At 35.5% G+C, this 19,462-nt stretch overlaps 1 protein-coding gene across 1 annotated transcript; it reads left to right on the top strand.

The window, feature by feature from the left end:
- The first annotated feature begins 3,040 nt into the window (after window positions 1–3,040).
- LOC127849167 (uncharacterized) lies at window positions 3,041–17,157 on the top strand. The gene is made up of 10 exons (XM_052381886.1): window positions 3,041–3,233; window positions 5,620–5,730; window positions 7,445–7,623; window positions 9,074–9,855; window positions 11,436–11,553; window positions 11,772–13,068; window positions 13,288–13,442; window positions 14,355–14,506; window positions 14,727–14,842; window positions 15,155–17,157. The coding sequence occupies exons 1-10, from the start codon at window positions 3,041–3,043 to the stop codon at window positions 15,385–15,387; spliced, it is 3,336 nt and encodes a 1,111-aa protein (XP_052237846.1). The 3' UTR covers window positions 15,388–17,157.
- Window positions 17,158–19,462: the final 2,305 nt, after the last annotated feature.

Here is a 19,462-nt window from a genome sequence, read left to right as displayed (position 1 = left end):
ATGCACGATTTTGTCAACTATTTATGAATTTATATAAAATGTGTCAAACACCTTTTATAATTATTTTTAAATATAAATTAAATAAAAGTTAAGAAGAACATGTGTCGAAAAATGGTTTATAAGCCAGACATTTAATTCTGAAATCGATCATGTATGTACAGTCGAATTCGCGAGCATGTACATCATGCATGTACGATGTTAATCTAAATTTAGTTTTACGGATCATTTTAATTTCTTGCAACGATATCTATTCATACGACACACGAACACTAACTCCGATCCTAATAAAAAGACTAATGCGTCGGTTATTGTATGCAAATATGTACGAAATATCTTCGTCACAATCGGCTCGAGGCGCTTTTTTTGTCTTCGCTGCATTTAATGAAATTCGTCTTCAATGTATAAATTTTCTTGCCTATTTTGTGTTATTGTAACATATTTTTATCAATATATTACAATTTAGCACATATAAAAATCGTATCATCTCACTTTAAACAAGACATTTTGGTGTGTATACGTAACATCTTGGACAATGACTCTTCATTTAAATGTGTTTTCTGCTTGATTTTACTATCAAACTAGAAAAACTGAACAACAAGTTTTTTTTCTGCTAACTTTTATCTTCGGAGGCATTCTGTGTGCATTCTGTCCAATATACCTGTTGTGATTGAATCTACACCGTTAGGTTTACATAGGTAACTTATTTCAGGGTTATTTCACTACATCTCGAATAACACAGGTGCCCGTATCATCTTCGTTACTTTACTCTGCATAATTTTATACCGACATTTGACACATCTTCATAAGAAGGATTCTATTTTATGACAGTGTTGTAATATGCATGTCAAAGCTTTTGCGATATTCTAATTTCAAAAGACCAGTCCGTAAACAAAAAAATATATCTAACTTTGCAGAAAACATTTCTTATGTACATCGTTCACACACGATACTTAATTCCCGGCAAAAACAGATAATCCAGCACTGAAATCAGTTAAATGATAACGATTTTGGTCTTTGTTACCGTTAACATAAGCTTAATACGTGTAGCTGGGATGGAACGCCATAGCTGCCTTACGTTGTTACATTTCTTTCTGTCTTCTTAAGAAGGTGTTTTATTATGTCAAACCGTCGTGATATCTTTCCCAAATCTGGTGCTGACTTGTCAAAATACAGTCTTATTATGTCAAATCGTCTTGTTATCTTGTCCAAATGTGACGTTGACTTGTCAAAACACAGTCATAGTATGTCAAACGGTTGTGTTATCTTGTCCAAATCTGGTGCTGGCTTGTCAAAATACAGTCCTATTTTATCGAACCGTCGTGTTATCTTGTCCAAATGTTATGTTGAATTGTCAAAATACAATCGTATTATATGAAACAGTAGCATTGTCTTGTCAAAATCTGGTGCTGACTTGTCAAAATTCAGTCTTATTATGTCAAACCGTCGTGTTATTGTGTCCAAATGCGATGTTGACTTGTCAAAACACAGTCCTATTATGTGAAATAGTCGTGTTATCTTGTCCAAATCTGGTGCTGACTGGTAAACATACAGCACATTTAGACAAGATAATACGACGGTTTGACATAATAGGACTGAACTTTGACAAGTCCACACCACATTTGAACATGATTTCACGACTGTTTGACATAATAATACTGTATTTTGACAAGTCAACACCACATATTGACAAAATATCACAACGGTTTGACATAATAAGACACCTTCTAAAGAAGACAGAAAGAGATGTAACAACGTAAGACAGCTATGGTGTTCCATAGCTGTTAATGCCTCTCGAGTTACAGTCATACACGTAGTGTTAGTATTCCATTCGACCTAAATGTATTCATTGGGAAAGACTAAGTAAGTCGTCCGAGGAACTTCGCCCTTCATACGTGATTTCATACTAAGGGGTACAATTTATTTAGTCGTGTGATCGTCTAAGTAAGTCGTTGGAACTATTTAGGAGGTAGTTGTTAAAGGGGCCTTTTCACAGATTTTGGCATTTTTAAAATTATTCATTAAATGCTTTATATTGATAAATGTAAACATTGGATCATAAAAGCTCCAGTAAAAAATCAAGAAAAAAATTAAAAAAAGGAAAAGAACATTGCCCGGAGCAGGTTTCGAACCAGTGACCCCTGGAGTCCTGCCAGAGTCCTGAAGTAAAAACGCTTTAGCCTACTGAGCTATTCCGCCGAGTACACATTCTTGACGTATTTTATACCTTATATAAGCAATCTTCGTAGTTTCACAAAATTTAACGACAAAAACAGAACTCTCCAAATTATTCAATCGTTTCGCGTTGCAACGCTTTATAATTTTTAGGTTTTAAAATCGTCAAAAGATGCATATAATGGCTATATTAGAGCATGGTTAATGTTCAGTATTACTGTTTCCTCACAAATATCATAACTAAAACGAAAACTTACGAATCTGAAACAACTTTTTTCAATTTTGTCAATTTACCAAAGCGTGAAAAGATCCCTTTAAGCCATTATGTTATGGTGGAAAAGACTAAATTAAATGTAAGATAGAATGATTAAGTCGTGTGAACGACTACCTAAGTATTGAACGTGATATTTTTCAATCATAACGACAAGTTGATCTGCCGATAGTGCTCAGTCTTTATTTACAGCGGAGATAAAACTACCGTAGCGGAGAGGGTGCATTTTTGTTTATGAATATCAAAGACTGAACAGAACCGCTTAAATATTCGTTCCTGTTAAACGCCGCACTGAATGCTTATTCATCGTACTGGAGTAGATGTATTTAAAATTAAATTCTGAAAATTGATGCGTTTATTTTGTTTTGGGATAAATGAACATAACATTTCTGTCGCACGGAACTATATTTGATTACGGGTTGTATTGAATTCATTATAGTTCACTTAAGAAAAACTTTCTACTACCAACAAAAGATACAAAAACAACAACAACCAAAACAATACTCAGCACGAGGAGAGGAGAGTCGTTACATGCGACTCCCTAAAATGCTGAAGAACGGAGTAATACTACTGGTATTATATTGGTCGACGTTAGCCATGGTGAGGGCAGACGGTAAACAGACACTACTTCCGGGAAACTTTACAGTGGCAGCCGCCATGAAAATATTCGAACCTGCTTCCGGTGGTACTTGTGGCCAAAGAGCTGATGTAAGATCTGTGCAGCTTCTGGAGGCGATGAAATGGTATTTGCAGCGTATCAATGAAAACGGCGGACTGCCGTTCAAAATAGGTACGAAATTTTTCTTAATAATTGGTCAGTCGCAAAAACATGGATGTCCTCGTTCATTTAGTAATCTTACTTATAACGATCATTCTGTTACTTCGACAGTCTTTGTTAATAGCAAGGGCTTTCCACACGCTATATTGTTTTAAAACATACCTTTTTTCCACAGCGCACTATGCATACTACTGATCGTGTTACTGCAATTTATGCAATTGACATGGTACTGCATGTGGCGGTGATGGTAGTGATAGCGAAATATGTTGTGTTTGATATGATTGCAATTTATTTATCCGGGCTTATTACAAAATAAAATTAAAAGGTAATTTAATTTGAACATACCATCACGGTGCTACACCCTGTAGATCTTCTACAGCTATAAAGATCTGAGGAACGAATGGAAATCTATCTGTAAGAATACGCTTTTTAGACGTTCAGCGTCGTGAAAGAAAACAACGATATGATGTAAGAAACAATGCGTCTCTATTCTGGAGGAAAATCAAACGTACTAACATAAAACCTTGTACAAAATCACATATGACTGCTAACTAATGGTATAAACCATTTTAGTAAACTACTTTATCGCATGCCATACCCAGTTCCCCATGTAATATAACCATTACATATATTTTTATCTTACACATTTGTAATATACTTTTTAAGCGTTTTCATTGGCTTAGTTTTCGTTTATTGACCAATCGCATTTTGTTATTTTGCTGAAATGACGTTGCAACGTAAAATGACGTCACGAAATGTAAACAACAATCGGGATTTATCATTATGTTTGCGTAAATATTTATTTAATTTGCTCATTTAAAAGCATGTGATAACAAAGATCTGACACACGTTGTCATATCGTACCATATTTTATTAAACTCGTCCTGGAAATTCGTTAGTAAGCTTGCCAAAGGCTCGCTTACTAACGAAATTCCTGAAATCGTTAAATAAAATATGGTATAATATGACAACTCGTGCCAGATCCTATATTTATGATACAGATGCTATGAAATTTGACAATTCTGAATATACAGAAGTAATTGATGTATAAGCATACGAAATAAATTAACTATTTACCGTACAATAAATTGAACGGTCATTGTTCAAACTAAACAAAAAGTTGAGGTGTTGATGGTATTCCCGCGGGACGAAATAACTCCGTGTCTATGTATACTGTTAAACAAAATTCTCAATTTCAAGTTTTTTCCGACTACTTCTACCACTACTACCACTACTACTTCTACTACTATTACTACTACTACTACTACTACTACTACTACTACTACTACTACTACTACTACTACTAATACTACTACTACTACTACTACTACTACTACTTCTACTACTACTACTACTACTACTACTACTACTACTACTACTACTACTACTACTACTACTACTACTACTACTACTACTATTACAAGAACAACTACTGCTACTTTCACTACATCTCCTACTTCTACTACTACTACTACTACTACTACTACTACTACTACTACTACTACTACTACTACTACTACTACTACTACTACTACTACTACTACTACTACTACTACTACTATACTACTACTACTTCTACTACTACTACTACTACTTGTACTACTACTATTACTACTATTACTACTAATACTACTACTACTACTGCTGTTATTATTATTATTATTATTATTTTTATTATTATTATTATTATTATTATTATTATTATTATTATTACAACTACTTCTACTGCTACCATAATTTCTTTTATTTTTTCTTATATAACTTCTACTTCTACAGCTGTTGCTGCCGTTGCTGCTGTTTCATATGTTTTTCTTCTTCAACTAAACGAGTACCTATACCAGCCACCACCATCAAAACCATACTAACAATCTACTATTTTATTTAATATTTCTCATCAATACGATCAGTAGGGCAATAAATAAAAAGCAAATATAGAAATAGAGTCAGTCAAATCAGATATGTTATATGTGTGGGTTTTCAAATACACATAAGCTTATACTCTCAATTGTAATTTAATAAAATTTTGCCAACTTAAGGTTAAGTTCATATGACTTTCCCACTACGCTTTCAATGCAAATGTTTTTTAATATATATATCAAGTTAATGACAGGAAACCGAAACCGAAAACTTAATGCATTTACATGAATTAGTAGCAAATAGTTCCCATTAAAGGTGATAATTTAAGTAAATGACGCCAGAACGCATTTTAAGTAGCCTTTATGTATTTCATTGTAATTGTAAACCATTTAGCCACTTTTTTGTTCTTCTTAACTCAAACATATTTGAGAGCGTGTGTTTTAAATGGTTTCTTGACTACATTTTAGCCAGCAGAACTGGCCACCCAGATATATTTCTATATTAAATATTGTAAAAACATGCCGATGAAATCCCATCCTAGGTCTGGAGGCATTTCCAACGTGCGGTGGCGTTGAAAGAACGGCGAGATACGGACTGGAACTTATGGCACGCTCCTCAACCAAATCAATGGGGAATCCCGAGATCATTGCCGGTATATTTCATAAACAATGTGCACAAATATATAGACATTTTAGGAGTGAAATTTAAAGGAGCTCAAAATAGGTAATGTCGCCATTAATAACTGGCCTGTCTTACGCTAACGCATGTAGTATCTGTCTATACGACCTATTGTATAGCACTAGTAGTAGTAGCAACATCTTAGAAAGAGATTATTTAACGAGAAGAAATGTTTCGAACATTATTTGCTATAACGTTATCCCATTTCAAATCATACCTCTGATTTCCTTATTAAAGATAAATCGCATGTTTTCAAACTCATCGGATTGTGACAATATATTATTACGATACCATGTTTAAGATACATTTTTGTATAACGCAATTCATTGTCGATATTTACACTTTGTAAATCACGATCAGCGTATTAATTTCGGTTGTCCTCTAATTTAAAAACTCGGTATTTACTAATTGATGTTTCACACACGAATGCCAGTGAATAGTCGCATGCAAGATTAATTGTTGGCTGACTTGCGTCATTGAATATCTATAGTGTCATTTATTGAGTATGTATAGAGTCTTTTTGGCATAAAACTAGAGACCGAATTCTAAAGAGGAATATAGACAATCAATGCGGTATTTTATGTTTTAACTAAAGACTGTTATATAAGTGTTCCAAAGAAGAGACTAAATGGTAGTTTAATTGTCATTTAAGTAGGCTATTTTGTTTGGCGTAAGCTCGAGTTGAGGGTCGCATCTCAAACATATTTATGGCAGAATTTTCTTTATTGTGTTTTTGCCCTGAATGATTTAATCAATTTAACATTATCGCTTAATGAATTCGCTAAAATAGGACAACAACAACAACAGTGTGTCTTTGCATGATAGGACGCCTGGCACAAATCTAAAAAATGTCGGACACGTTGATTTATTTGCGGAAAAACATTTTGATACAACAGGCGTTCAAAAACAAATAACAAAGGCTTTATAAAGTAAAGATACGTTAAATGTTATACAACGAAGCGTATGTGCAACGGGCGACGGCCTAATTATTAAATCGATGGAACCGCAAGTTAAGTGTATTCCGGACTGTACAATCTATTACGAATTTCGGATACGCTCGTCGATTTACTTTTGTGATTTTGTTTTGCAGAAATAGTGTTTTGCCATACTTTGAAATGTAGTATTAGTGAAAAAACTGGTATCGAGTAAAGTAAACCAATACGACGAATGTAATGCTAGTGCTAAATCCAGTTTGCTACACGTTGTTACTTTAATAAACCAATTTACCTTCAGACTATTCCAATCGGCTTGAATCTTTCATCACTGGTTGCCAATGTGTTTTGATTTTTTTTTCGTTTCCTGACCCATGCACGTAGTGTCCTGGGCATGAAATTCAGACTAGGTTTCGCGGTCTCTTTAGCGGACAGCGTAGCACCTAGACTGACTTCATGACTGCGCAGGCGCGTCTGGAGCTTTAGTGGCGAAACATGCCATAATACCCGTTTTCGTATGACACAAGTGAATTAGGCGTGCTTTAGATTGTTCCACCACAACAATAAAAGTAACACAGTCAGTTAATTCTTGTTAGAAACTTTGTGTAACAATCTCTAAAAAATACACGATTTTTACATCGATTGAAATTTTCTTGTTCACAGTTAGGCAAAATAACTGTTACAAAACAGATGTGATCAAAGTCGAACGAACATATGCAAACATTACCCCAAAAAAGTATGAGTTTCTTTTTTCAGGCGTTGTCGGTCCTGAGCTCAGCACTGAGGCACGAGTTCTCTCCCCTATCCTCGGATCAGTGGCCCCAGAAGACCGGTTGTTACAGCTCGGGTTTTCCACATCCGCAGCAGATCTTGGTGACAAGAAATTGTATCCGAATTTTGCTCGAGTGATTCCATCCGACAACGTGCAAGTTGAGGTGGGTGGGTGAAGAAACGATTATCGCATCGGCCTAAAATACAGCACTTGACGTTAAATGTCGCAAGCCTGCCAGCCTGTTGTGGAAAAACAGGGCTCATTGCGTAAACTGGATGTTCGCTAAGAAAGGACTTCCTTTAAACGGAAAATACAAAAAAGCAGAAAATGTCGTCCCTGATAAGCCTGGGCGGACTGCACAGGCTAATCTTGGACATTTAAGGCACTTGCATTAAATTCCGATTCCATAGAGAGAGCTTCAAATGGTATTATACTCATGTCGACTACTTTTGACTTCCTTATATATAACATCTAAGTTCCAAAGTTTCTGTTTCATAAATAAAGATTGTGTTGATGTTGCATATTGTATATTGTACAAAATAAGCCGTATTTTTAATTTTTATTGTATTATGTAAAAACATTACATGACGTTATTATTATTTACGAGATTAGTTATTAATAACATAACGTTGTAAAATATATGTCGATTTAAAAAAAATCACAGTTGATTTTGATTCAATTTACATTCAATGTTCATAAGGCATTTAACGAGTGATGACTTTGATCGGATTGGCGGGTATAGTTTTGGACGAAATCCGTGTTTGTATTCGTTTGGATACTCTGAAACGAGTTTGAGAACTCGCCAGTTAAATGAACATAACTAAAGAGGATTGATTTTCTCTTGACCGAAATTTTTATTCTCGGATATCAAAGGTTATCGTGATTTCAGATCACTACAAAGATGGACGATATTTAGCGTTAATGTTACGTCATTTAGAGGCAGTTTATTGTGACTTTCCGCGTTACAAATGCGACATAAATTGTAGGGAGGTTTTACGTCAATTAGCATTAGTTGCGAAATTCAAATTCAGCTCTGCGACATTTAACGCCACGTGCATCATTTATCATTGAAGCGAATTAAGCGTCGGTTGCGATATTAAGCTTCAAGTGCGGAATTTAGCGTTCATGCGACATTCAACGTTGTTAAAGCATTTAATGACAAACTTCAATACATGCCAAAATCTGTGAAAAGGCCCCAAATAAAGAATAACACAGGGCTCTTTTCTTTGGCCCATTTTAGGAATTAAATCTTAATACAAGATTCTCAGTACTTTAAGTTATGAAATCAATGCAGTTTCGTGCGAGTGCTAATAACAAACATACGTATACAAGAACAAATGAGAGATCCTCGAATTTTGCTTGTTTTGAGAATATCCCGTTTTAAGACAATTTTCCGGAGGAAAAAACGCGATTTTGCGATATACTTTTTTCTGTGCAGGCACGCCATTGGTAACTCTTACCAATGCGTCCGCAATATTAATACATATTAAGCACATGACATGCATCGAGTTTGATAACAATTTTAACAATCAATATAAAGCGATTGTGTCCATTTTTTAAATAGAAAGCAGGCTTGATACGCTACCAAAGTCTTGAGTATTGATGTATTACAGGTAATGGTTCAGACAATGCTGTCCCTCGGTTGGAACCGAATAGCTGTCATATATGAGGACACGTCTTACGGAAACGATGGTCTTGTGCAACTTCAAGCTCGGAGCCGCGAAGTCGGTATTTGCATATCAGTTTCACAGCGAATCCATCTTGATAACGGGGTTGATTCTAAGAATCTCACGGATGCTCTGACAAAATGCTCCATCAATCAAATTAATGGCCTCGTCTTTTACGGAACGGCAAACATCGCAAATAAACTGTTTGAAGCCATGCACATAAGTGTTTACACCAACGTTCCGACTGTTTTCCTGTCTGAAACCGTCAACCAGGACTTTTCAGTGTTTCAGAATTCGAACGGAGATGTTATACCTAAATCAGAAGGTTCAATTACTCTTTCTGCGTCCTTTCTTGAAATACCGGAATTAAAATCTCACTGGAAATCGGTTTTCACCAATGCAACGGTATTTTCTGAAGAGACCACAACCAATCCCTGGCTTCGGGATGTGTTCGACTCAATCACAGGATGTTCGAATTCCCCTTGCCATTTTGTGTCTCTGAGTGAACAAGCGTTCTCGAAAGCATTTCCGGATCCTCAACCAGTGCATGTTTCATACGCAATCCTCGCAATACATGCCTTTGTCAAGCTTGTAGATGATCTCGTCAAGGATTTGTGTGGCGCTTCTGAAACATTATGTACCAACATCACTACTTCGTTTATGCCTGGTTTTATGATCGACAAAATACAACGACTGCTGATAGATTTCCGAACGGATTTTAAATGGAGGTGAGTATATATATTACTGCCTTATGACTTCAATCTCACGGGCGGGCTGATAAAGTCGCATTGGCATAATCAATATATCATTAAACTACCCTTTGCGATGCTCCAGTGGTGTTATTGATATTCTACATATAAGTATTGATGCAAAGCATAAAAGGGCATCGGGAATTTCGGTGTAAAAGGCACTCAATGAAGTTACATGGAACGATTTTTTTCTACAGTAAATATTAATATATTGGCCGATTATTTTAAACAAAATAGGAGAAGATACCGGTATAACCATTTTCTATGATTTTGTGTTATAACCCCAAAATAAGCATTATCTATGATTTTGTGTTGTAACCCCAAATATTTCATAGTTCATTTTATTTACATTGGTTTCCTTTTTACTGGCATCCGTGTGCAGTTTTTATTAATGGAACAGAACTGTGTAGGTTTTAAAAATGTGCTTCATTTTGTAAGCGTAATTTCATATGTTTCTCAACTTCAAGGCGAGATGATTTTGAACTTATTCTTACGTTGCTCATTGACGATAGGGGTTGAGTACCCATTGATATGAAAACACTGTAGAGGTTTGAATGTGTTTACGACCCCCCCACCCGTTCACACATATATTACATGGGCATAATAGAAACAAAAATGGTTACAATAAAACAGCATATTTATTTAAACTAAAATGTCTACATAAAAACAAAAAAATAACAAAGAACACAAATAAAATAATTTGATTCTACTGGGGCTCGAACCGTGGGTCTCTAACATGTGAATCGAGCGTGTAACCACTACACTTCGGAACCGCTTAAAAAAGCACCTTCTAACTAAGATATTAATAAGTGACTGTAGTGTAACGGTTATCTATAAAGCAATAAACAAAAATAACCACTATGCAAGATATTCTGACAACAAAAATATATACATTGATCCGTAAAATAACTTCTCCTCCCATAAGCGAAAAAAACGTATTACATATGTCGTCATAGATCGTGTATACGCCTCAAATTGGCGTAGTTGAAGCGATGTTATGGATATGGTAAACACCTTAAAATCGCAAGGTTTCGGTGGTTTAATGGATAAGGTGTAAGCCTATCGTTTACAAAGAAGCAGTTGTGAAACGGACATATTACATGCTATCTAAACGCGAGATCGCAATGTTATAAAAATCGCAAGAGCAAAACATCGCGAAGACGCGAGGTCGAGTTATAATAGTTATGGTATTCATATAAGCTCCTTGATGTTATTGCTATGTGATACGCCTCACAATCACGAGGTCACGTGGTCATAATTATATAATATCGTACGGCATATGGTATAAGCATTTTAATCACAAGGTCTCGAGGTTGCCCTGGTGTAATCTTTCACCCTGAGGTCACGAGGACTCAGGTTGCCATGGTGTAATATATATGGTTTACATTCCCCAGTATCGATGTGGCATGTTTTTTTTCTACCATTGCTGATTCTAAACAATCTCATATGTGTAGCGAACTCTTTAAACGGCGACATTTAAACCTGATTAACCAAACCAAACATAAAACGATTAACATAAGTGTTATCATCTTGACCTACATAGTTTATTTTTGTTTCAGTTTGGAGAGTCTGAGAAATAAGCCACTGATAAGTATGCAAAAAGCAGAAATTTTCATGGATACGCCATTCAGTGTGTTCAACTTTAAGAAAACATCGAATTCGTTTGAATTTGAAAAGGTTAGCTTGCTGTAACAATGTTACACATATAAAGTGCTATGCTGAATGTTTCTAACATAACTTTCAACATCGGTATTGTTGTGGACAAATGTCACAAATTTCTTGCCTATTTACCTAAAGAAACTATTTTTATTGTATAATTTTCACTTTTATAATTTAGAGCCACTATTTTCATTGATCTATGACAAATTTTGAAACTATGTAATTAACTGCTTTAGGTAGGGGATTTTAAAAACGGAAGTCTCACATTGAACAAAACTCTGCTTTCACCGAATGTGAAGTCCGCAGTATGCCCGGTTGGAAAGCATTGTGACGAATGTTATTCAATGGCGGAACTTCACGAAGCGATTCTGTTCGAAGAGGGAGAAGTATATGTCGTTGGCGTAAATGGAATATTTCGAGAAGGGACGAATGGTTGTGGTGAAATTTATTCCACAAGCACGTATCAGATCGTTGAATCTATTAAATTCGCTGTCAATAAAGCGATGCAAGACGACGCACCGTTGTCAGGCATGAGGATAGGATTAATTGTTCTGAGTTCTTGTAACAGCCCATCTGTGATTCAAAGAAAGCTTTACTCCCTAGTCCAAAATGGTGTTTTGTTGCATAACGGATCTCGAATAAATGTAGCCGATAGAATAATCGGATTTATTGGAGGACGTGCAAGTACAGTTAGCATGGCTATCGCTGAAGTTTTGTCAAAGTTGCGATTTGTGCAAATAAGCTATGCGTCAGCCAGTCCCGAGCTAAGTGATAGAGTTAAATACCCATACTTTATGCGGACCGTCACTCCTACCGACCCTCAGGCTTTAGCTATGATTCAAGTAATTAAAAAACTCAAAGCGGACTATATTCAGATGGTTTACAGTACTGATGCATATGGAATAGGTGGTCTAAACAAGATAAAAGCGTTGGCTTTCGAGAACAGCGTGTGCCTTATACAAGCGTTACCTGTAACCGAAGTATCAGAAAACCCTTTCTCTGAAATCGTAAGAAAATTAAGACGTTACCCCACAGCAAAACTTGTTATTGTATTTCTTGGTACCAGTATAATTGAACCATTTCTCGCAGACCTTCAGTTTCAGGGTTTGAAAAAGGGTGAATTTGTTTTTATTGGACCTCATACGTGGGCAAAGAACCAGAACATCGTCAACATGAAAGGAGAACAAATTATCTTTGGTGCAATTACGATGGCTCTTGAGATAGCTCAAATTTCGACACTCGTAGAGGCAATAAAAACAATAACACCACAGCCATTTTACCAAAATCCCTGGGCTACAATGTACTTGCAGAATAATTTCAATTGTTACTTTGGCTTTAGTTTTGACAAGACTCAGCCTGGCCAATGTCCTAACGACAAACCGTTAAACGTAGACACCCTTGCGCTTGATTACCAACCAATACTTGCCTACATTGCTACTAAAGCTCTAATACAAGGAGCCACCGCGCATCATAAAGCTGAATGTGGGGCCGCCGTGAAGAGACTTTGTCAGAGTTTCCTGGATAATCCCGAAGGTAAGCGTTTTGCATTCCCACAAAAATTATTAATTATATGCGTTCGAATGACCAGTCAAGTTTTTCCTCAATACATAGTGCGCTTTTGACAAAACTACAATAATAATGTACATGTATTACTTAATATTGTTATTCAGTTAAAATCAAGTGTTATATTTGAGAAACAAAAAGACTTAGTTGATCTGATTGTCGGCTCAGTAAATGTTACGTTTGTTACAGGTCTAGTTAAGCATATACAGGAAACTAGATTCGACATAGAACAAAACGGAATTTTAATCAATATCTTCAACAGCAATGGTGATGCGCAAATCGGATATCGTATTTACAACATTCAACCGGAAATACAAAACAAGCAGAATCTATTTTACAAGGAGGTACGTAGTATATATAGATATGTACAACAATAACACGTGTGAGTATTTATTTGTAAATAGAGATAATACTAAAAAGCACATGGTAACTACAATTTCATTTCTTCACGAATCTAAAACGTTATTTGTTTTAATCTGTTTATCATAGGGCAACTTCTGTTCACATCTGTAGATGGCTTCGAAAGTATCTACATTCTAAGGCATACATTCCATTCACATATGTAGATGACGTAAAAAGTATTCACATAAAAGCAGATACCTATCATTCATATTTGTAGATGACATGTCAAGTTCGCCTAACCCATCGGCTACATTCCAGGAAAATCCGTTGATGGCTCGGAAAGTAGTCCAACCCAACAGCTAGCTAACATTTACATCTGTAGATGGTCCAAACCCATAGGCCACGTTCATTCATATATGTGCTTTATTTTAGAAGTATTCGCAACCGGGATAATCTTTCCATTCAAATCTGAAAATGCCTTGGAAAGAAGCCCCAACCATTCGGCTACATTTCATCCCACATTTGATATTGGCTCTGAAATAAGTCCCAATCCGACGGCTGCATTCCATGCAAATCTGTAGATGGGATTGAAATTAAACTGAACGACCCAACCCACCGGTTACATTCCATTTACATCTGCAGTTTACTGTAAAAGCAGCCTCACACTACCATATAAATTCCATATAACATGTGTTTTTTTCTTGGAAAGTAGTCCTAATCCATGTGTACACTTTTAACAGCGACATCAATTCTGGGGATGGAATCAAAGAAATGACTGGGTATTTGCGCAGTAGAAAAAAACATGGGGTGGAGTTAAACTTAGTTGATTTATTCACATGATTATATAATTCAAACTGTCGATTCCAAAGTTGCTTTCGTTGCATGATTATTTAATTCAGACTCTCTATTCCCAGGTGGGCCGGTTCCCGCTTGATGGAACGTTAACGCTGGAGGTAGACAAGCTGGTCTTCCCGGAGGGTAATGTGACGTCCGTGTGCCCAGATGAGCGCCACTGCGCCACATGCAAACCCGTTTCAGGAGTCACCACGACAGCGAGTCCGCCGAAGTAAGATCTTAATAAGCTCACTGGCACCAATGTCACATTTGGCGTTTCTTTTGTTTAACACACTTTATAAAAGACACGATCAATCTTACATTCGCAGTAAGTAAAATAATATAATGCATTTCGTTTTATCAGCATATCAAAAAACACTCTATCATTAAAAGTGTGTTTACTGTATTTGTGTGTGTGTATTTAACTATTTTGTTCATTTTTATTATTCAAGGGAAGTAACTGGCGGCATAATTGCGCTAAGTGTCGTATTCGGAGTAGCAATACTTGCAGTGATATTCCTTGTGGTGGCAATATTTTGTTTGCGGAAAGCACACACTAGAGACAAAGGTATAGTATATTCCAATTGCACGTACACTGGGTGTAAGGCGATTTAAATAAGCAAAGGCACAGTAGGTTGCTTTGAACACGGATATTGTATCAAGTTCATATATCATTTTGAATATGTTCAATTTACAAAGTAAGCATTACTTTTCATTAGTTCTATACGAAGTGCCCACAGCCTGGTTTCGACACATCCTCAATTTCTTTTGTAAAAACGTTAATATAATTGTGTTAAATGAAAACAAAAGTCATGAATCTTTTTTTTTTCCGTGTGTTAGAAAATGTTTCGATGTCGTGTGGAATTGTACTTTTTTCCAGACAGGATTTACCTTAACCCAATAGAGACTGATTTGCGTCGCATAGGTTACACGAACGAGCAATTCAACGGTCAAAATATCCAACAAGGGCCTTCGGAAGCAGGTTCTTCGCACTTGCCACCAGCAGTGATCGGCAGGAGTCACGAGGAGACGCCACCACGCTACCATGACGGAGGTAACTTGACCCAAAGCGGCCCCTTCCATGAAATTAAACCAGAAGAGGAGCAAAGATAAGCGCGGGGACCGTATTTTAATGAAGTCGCCATATGCATTTTAATGACAAAATTAGTGTAAATACACGGATATATGCATATATGAATTTAATGGCGTAATGGATTGCTACAATTGAGGATTTGATTGACGTATTATTGAATAACTATAATTATGTCATCAAATGTTTCTACGATAACATCACAATATGTATCGTTCATGCAGTCATAGATCGTAACGGTTGAAATAATATCTTTTATATAGTCTGACAATCAATTTGATACTTGCTTAATGCCAGCAGTAATCAAGTATAACATCAAATACGAATTAACGGACGACAAAACCCAAGGAGGATAATGAGGAAGTGTACTAATGATGCATAACGCTGTGAGATGATGATCATAGCACACTTGGTGACGTTTAATTATGAAAAGTCCAATAATGAAAAAATAACCTATAATTCTACATAACAGTGATACAAATGTCTGATTGTGTTTTCTTGTATGCAAAAACATTGTCACCAGTCTTAAAGGGACTCGTTCACAGTTTGGTGAAATGGCGATTTCAAAATAGGTATCGTGTATTAAAAAAGGATCAATGCATTATGTTTAAACAAGCGAAATAAAAGTAAAAAATAATAAAAATGGTTCATTAATGTTTAATCGTCATTCAAAAATGGTGAAATAATACAGCATGTGTAACGCTTTTCCTTGATAATAGTGAAAATACGTGTAGTACTAACATAGCGTTTGAACTTCGCTGTAAAATAATAAAGCCAACGTGGCGAAGAGGTAATGAACTAGCGTGGCGCAGAGGTAATCGACTAGCTTTGTGTTGTAGTGGGTCCGGAGAAGGTTATACTTGTATTTTGTCCTTTTGTTATAATCAAATAAGAATTACATAAGTAAATATATAGAGGATATTTGTTGGATTTGGTGGAATATCTAGTTTAATTCACGAGTGATCATAGAAAATGATATTTTCACGAGTGACGTTTCGGTTACATAGTGTTATGTTGCTATTCGTATGCACATGACAGGAATTAATTTGTATAGTTGAGTATGAAGACGATGTATTGTGTATAAGTCTGAATAGCTTTCTGAATAAACTGCCTGTATTATATATGACATGTTTAAACACACCCTAAGAAAATATAACAAATGTCTTCATTACTTTGCTCACTGTTTACGCAAACTATGTTTTTTCGCCTTAAGAAAATGTTCGCCAAATTGTGTTATTCTTCTTGTTTGTGTTTCCCGATTTTCAGTTGGGTCTTCAGCAACATTAAATATAAATTGACATATCATGCTTTGTTATGTGTAATTGTTTGTTATGTGTAATCATTATATGTCTATATCAATAGTTTTAATTGATTTGACCAGCTTTTAAATGCTGTTGCTACAAAACACGTTCAAATATGTCATGAAATCAGTTTGGTAGATAAGCAAAACTTTGCTAAAAAAAATGTCATTTCTTTTATGTGTGATTTTGCACAGTACCCTAGAATGCATAGCCAATACTTTCAAGATTGAGGCAAACAGTATGGGAAACATTTGTCCGTACAGTCTTATTCACATCAGATAATATACAAATAGTTTCAGATTTACATGTGCACGGATTTAAGACCTTGGACCAAAAAATGAAGTACAACATCCGCCTACTAAGTACAAATGAAACTCTTTATATCGCATTCTACTTTTGGAAATTATATTCCGTCTTGAAAATGTATATGGCATGCCTGGATATGTATCAAGAAAACATATATATGATAATAAAGTACAAATTGTTTTACTGCTTGGATTTTTTGTTTCTATTGACCATTTCTAGCATACAGTATTTATCCTAAATAACGCACCGGGCACGATGCAAAATAATGAAATCAAGGGAGGGCGAATGTATATCCCCATCTTACCTGTATATAATGAGCCGAGACATAAATGAGCTTATTTGAGAAAATACATTGAGCAATCGTCACATTACCGGTAATCAAAGTGCAAAGGGAACGACATGGTGTTGTTCTGCAATCTAATATATTTTATACGGTGAGGATAGTGTTTTCCATATATTGTTTCGGATGCCGATATAACACAAAACATTGGAACAGTGCAATTGTTTTTATTTGAATTAATTGTTAACTCTTTGGGATCTACTGCAATGTATATTTTTTTAATATAACAACATGAGACAGTATTTACACGAGTCTCTCACAAATTAAACAAGTTTAAAAGCAATTAAATTAACACAATGTTCCGGAATGGAACGACCAGAGTAGATCTCGATTTTAAGCGTTCGTAACCAATTGTACAAATCTGGATAAATCTTATACGGCTGTTAAATTTTGAATATCTGCTTTTTATGTATAAAAAGTTTTTGATAATATTAAGCAAGGGTATTCGGTTCTTCTTATCCGGATACAGATACTGGCTGAAAAAAAACTGTACGCTAGACGACAGGGATATTTCGACAAAATGACAGATTTACGGAAACTGACGACACTGAGGAAATACGCCGACGATTTTAGATTTACACCTGACAATATCGACCGCATAGCAAGACTGATTGGGTATTGAATGGAGAGATTTCCTGGACGGAAACAACCATTGACACCGAGGCAACACATATTGATAACTTTGAGATTTTTATATTCCGGACATTTTTTAAATTAACAGAAGATCTATTTGATGTTTATTTTACCATAGTATAAAGGGTCGTGGACAGAGTAACTGATCAATTGTAAGGCATGAAAGAAAGAATAATTAAAATCCCAACGACGGACAGACATAAATCAATCATCTAACAGCATTGCTTAAAAATCGCTGGAATACCATCAATAATAGAGCCGATCGACGGGGCACATGTTCGAAAATTTGCTCCACATTTCCACGAGGAGCAATATGTCACGCAGAATCACTATCGCAGTGTAAATTTACAGACCACGTGTAAGCATAGAGGTATGTATTAAATAAACACACAAGCACACTTTTACCTTCACCGAGTTTGAGTTTTTCTTCATTCTATAAATCCATTTAATCATATCTCTATTCTGTTGTTTACACACCATTTCAAAGATTCCGTAACACTTACTTAGGAACTGTTACGTTTCAATAATTACAGTTCTCGTTTAATACAAAACGTCCATCCAGTCCACACCCCACTGTATTTTGCACATGTATCCAGTTCAAATGACGTAAAGAGTACCATGGTTTGAATATTGCCTGTATGAAATAGGCACGCAATGGGAATTATCAATAAAAACATGATTTTCTTTCTTCATCATAATATTTTTATTATTATTTTATTTCAATAATTTTGTTTACGGATACGCCTAGATTAATATTACATGTTATCTGATGTCATCATATTTCAGGTGCATCCACCAGCATCAATGCCACATGTCCTCGAGGCACTCATGATGCCCAGCTATTTAAAACATCAGCCCTATAGAGGATATTTGTTGAATTCGATGGAATATAGATTTTATTTCACGAGTGATCATATATAATAATATATTCACGAGTGGCGCAGCCACGAGTGAAAATGTGTATTTTTTAGGATCACGAGTGATTTAAAATCGATATTCCATCGAATATAACAAATTTTCTTTTTATTTTATGCTTTTTTTCACCAGTTATTTACATTGTAAAAGAGTTAACTGGATAATTTTGCTGGAATTATGACGTCATTTCGTCGAAAAAATGGCGTCATTTCAAAGTTATTTTTCACTGATTGAAATAGTGAAATACCTGTTTTATTTCAGTGGTATTTTTCTATAAACCACAGGAAATCATAAAATAAAAGTGATTGTTAGGAGGCTTATCATCATCATAATTGCATATTCTAACGTCCATTGATTAATTTACAGTGCGATTTAATTTATTGTTCACATGGTCCTGTTTATCAAGTATACATTAACATTTAAAGCGGTTTATTTTCACAAATTTGATGTGTAAATATACTATTAACGTTTTAACGTCAGTTATATACTGTTATTATAGTTAACTACTTTGCTCAGACCCGAATTAATACATTCGCTATATTTCATTGACGGATTAGAGAATAATCGCCTGTAATATTGGCAACATCACTGCGTGGTTGTAAT

Source organism: Dreissena polymorpha, chromosome 10, assembly GCF_020536995.1.
Source record: "Dreissena polymorpha isolate Duluth1 chromosome 10, UMN_Dpol_1.0, whole genome shotgun sequence".
NCBI classification, from domain to species: Eukaryota; Metazoa; Mollusca; class Bivalvia; order Myida; family Dreissenidae; genus Dreissena; species Dreissena polymorpha.
Note: the sequence above shows the minus strand (reverse complement) of the source record. Positions and strands in the feature narration are given on the sequence as shown.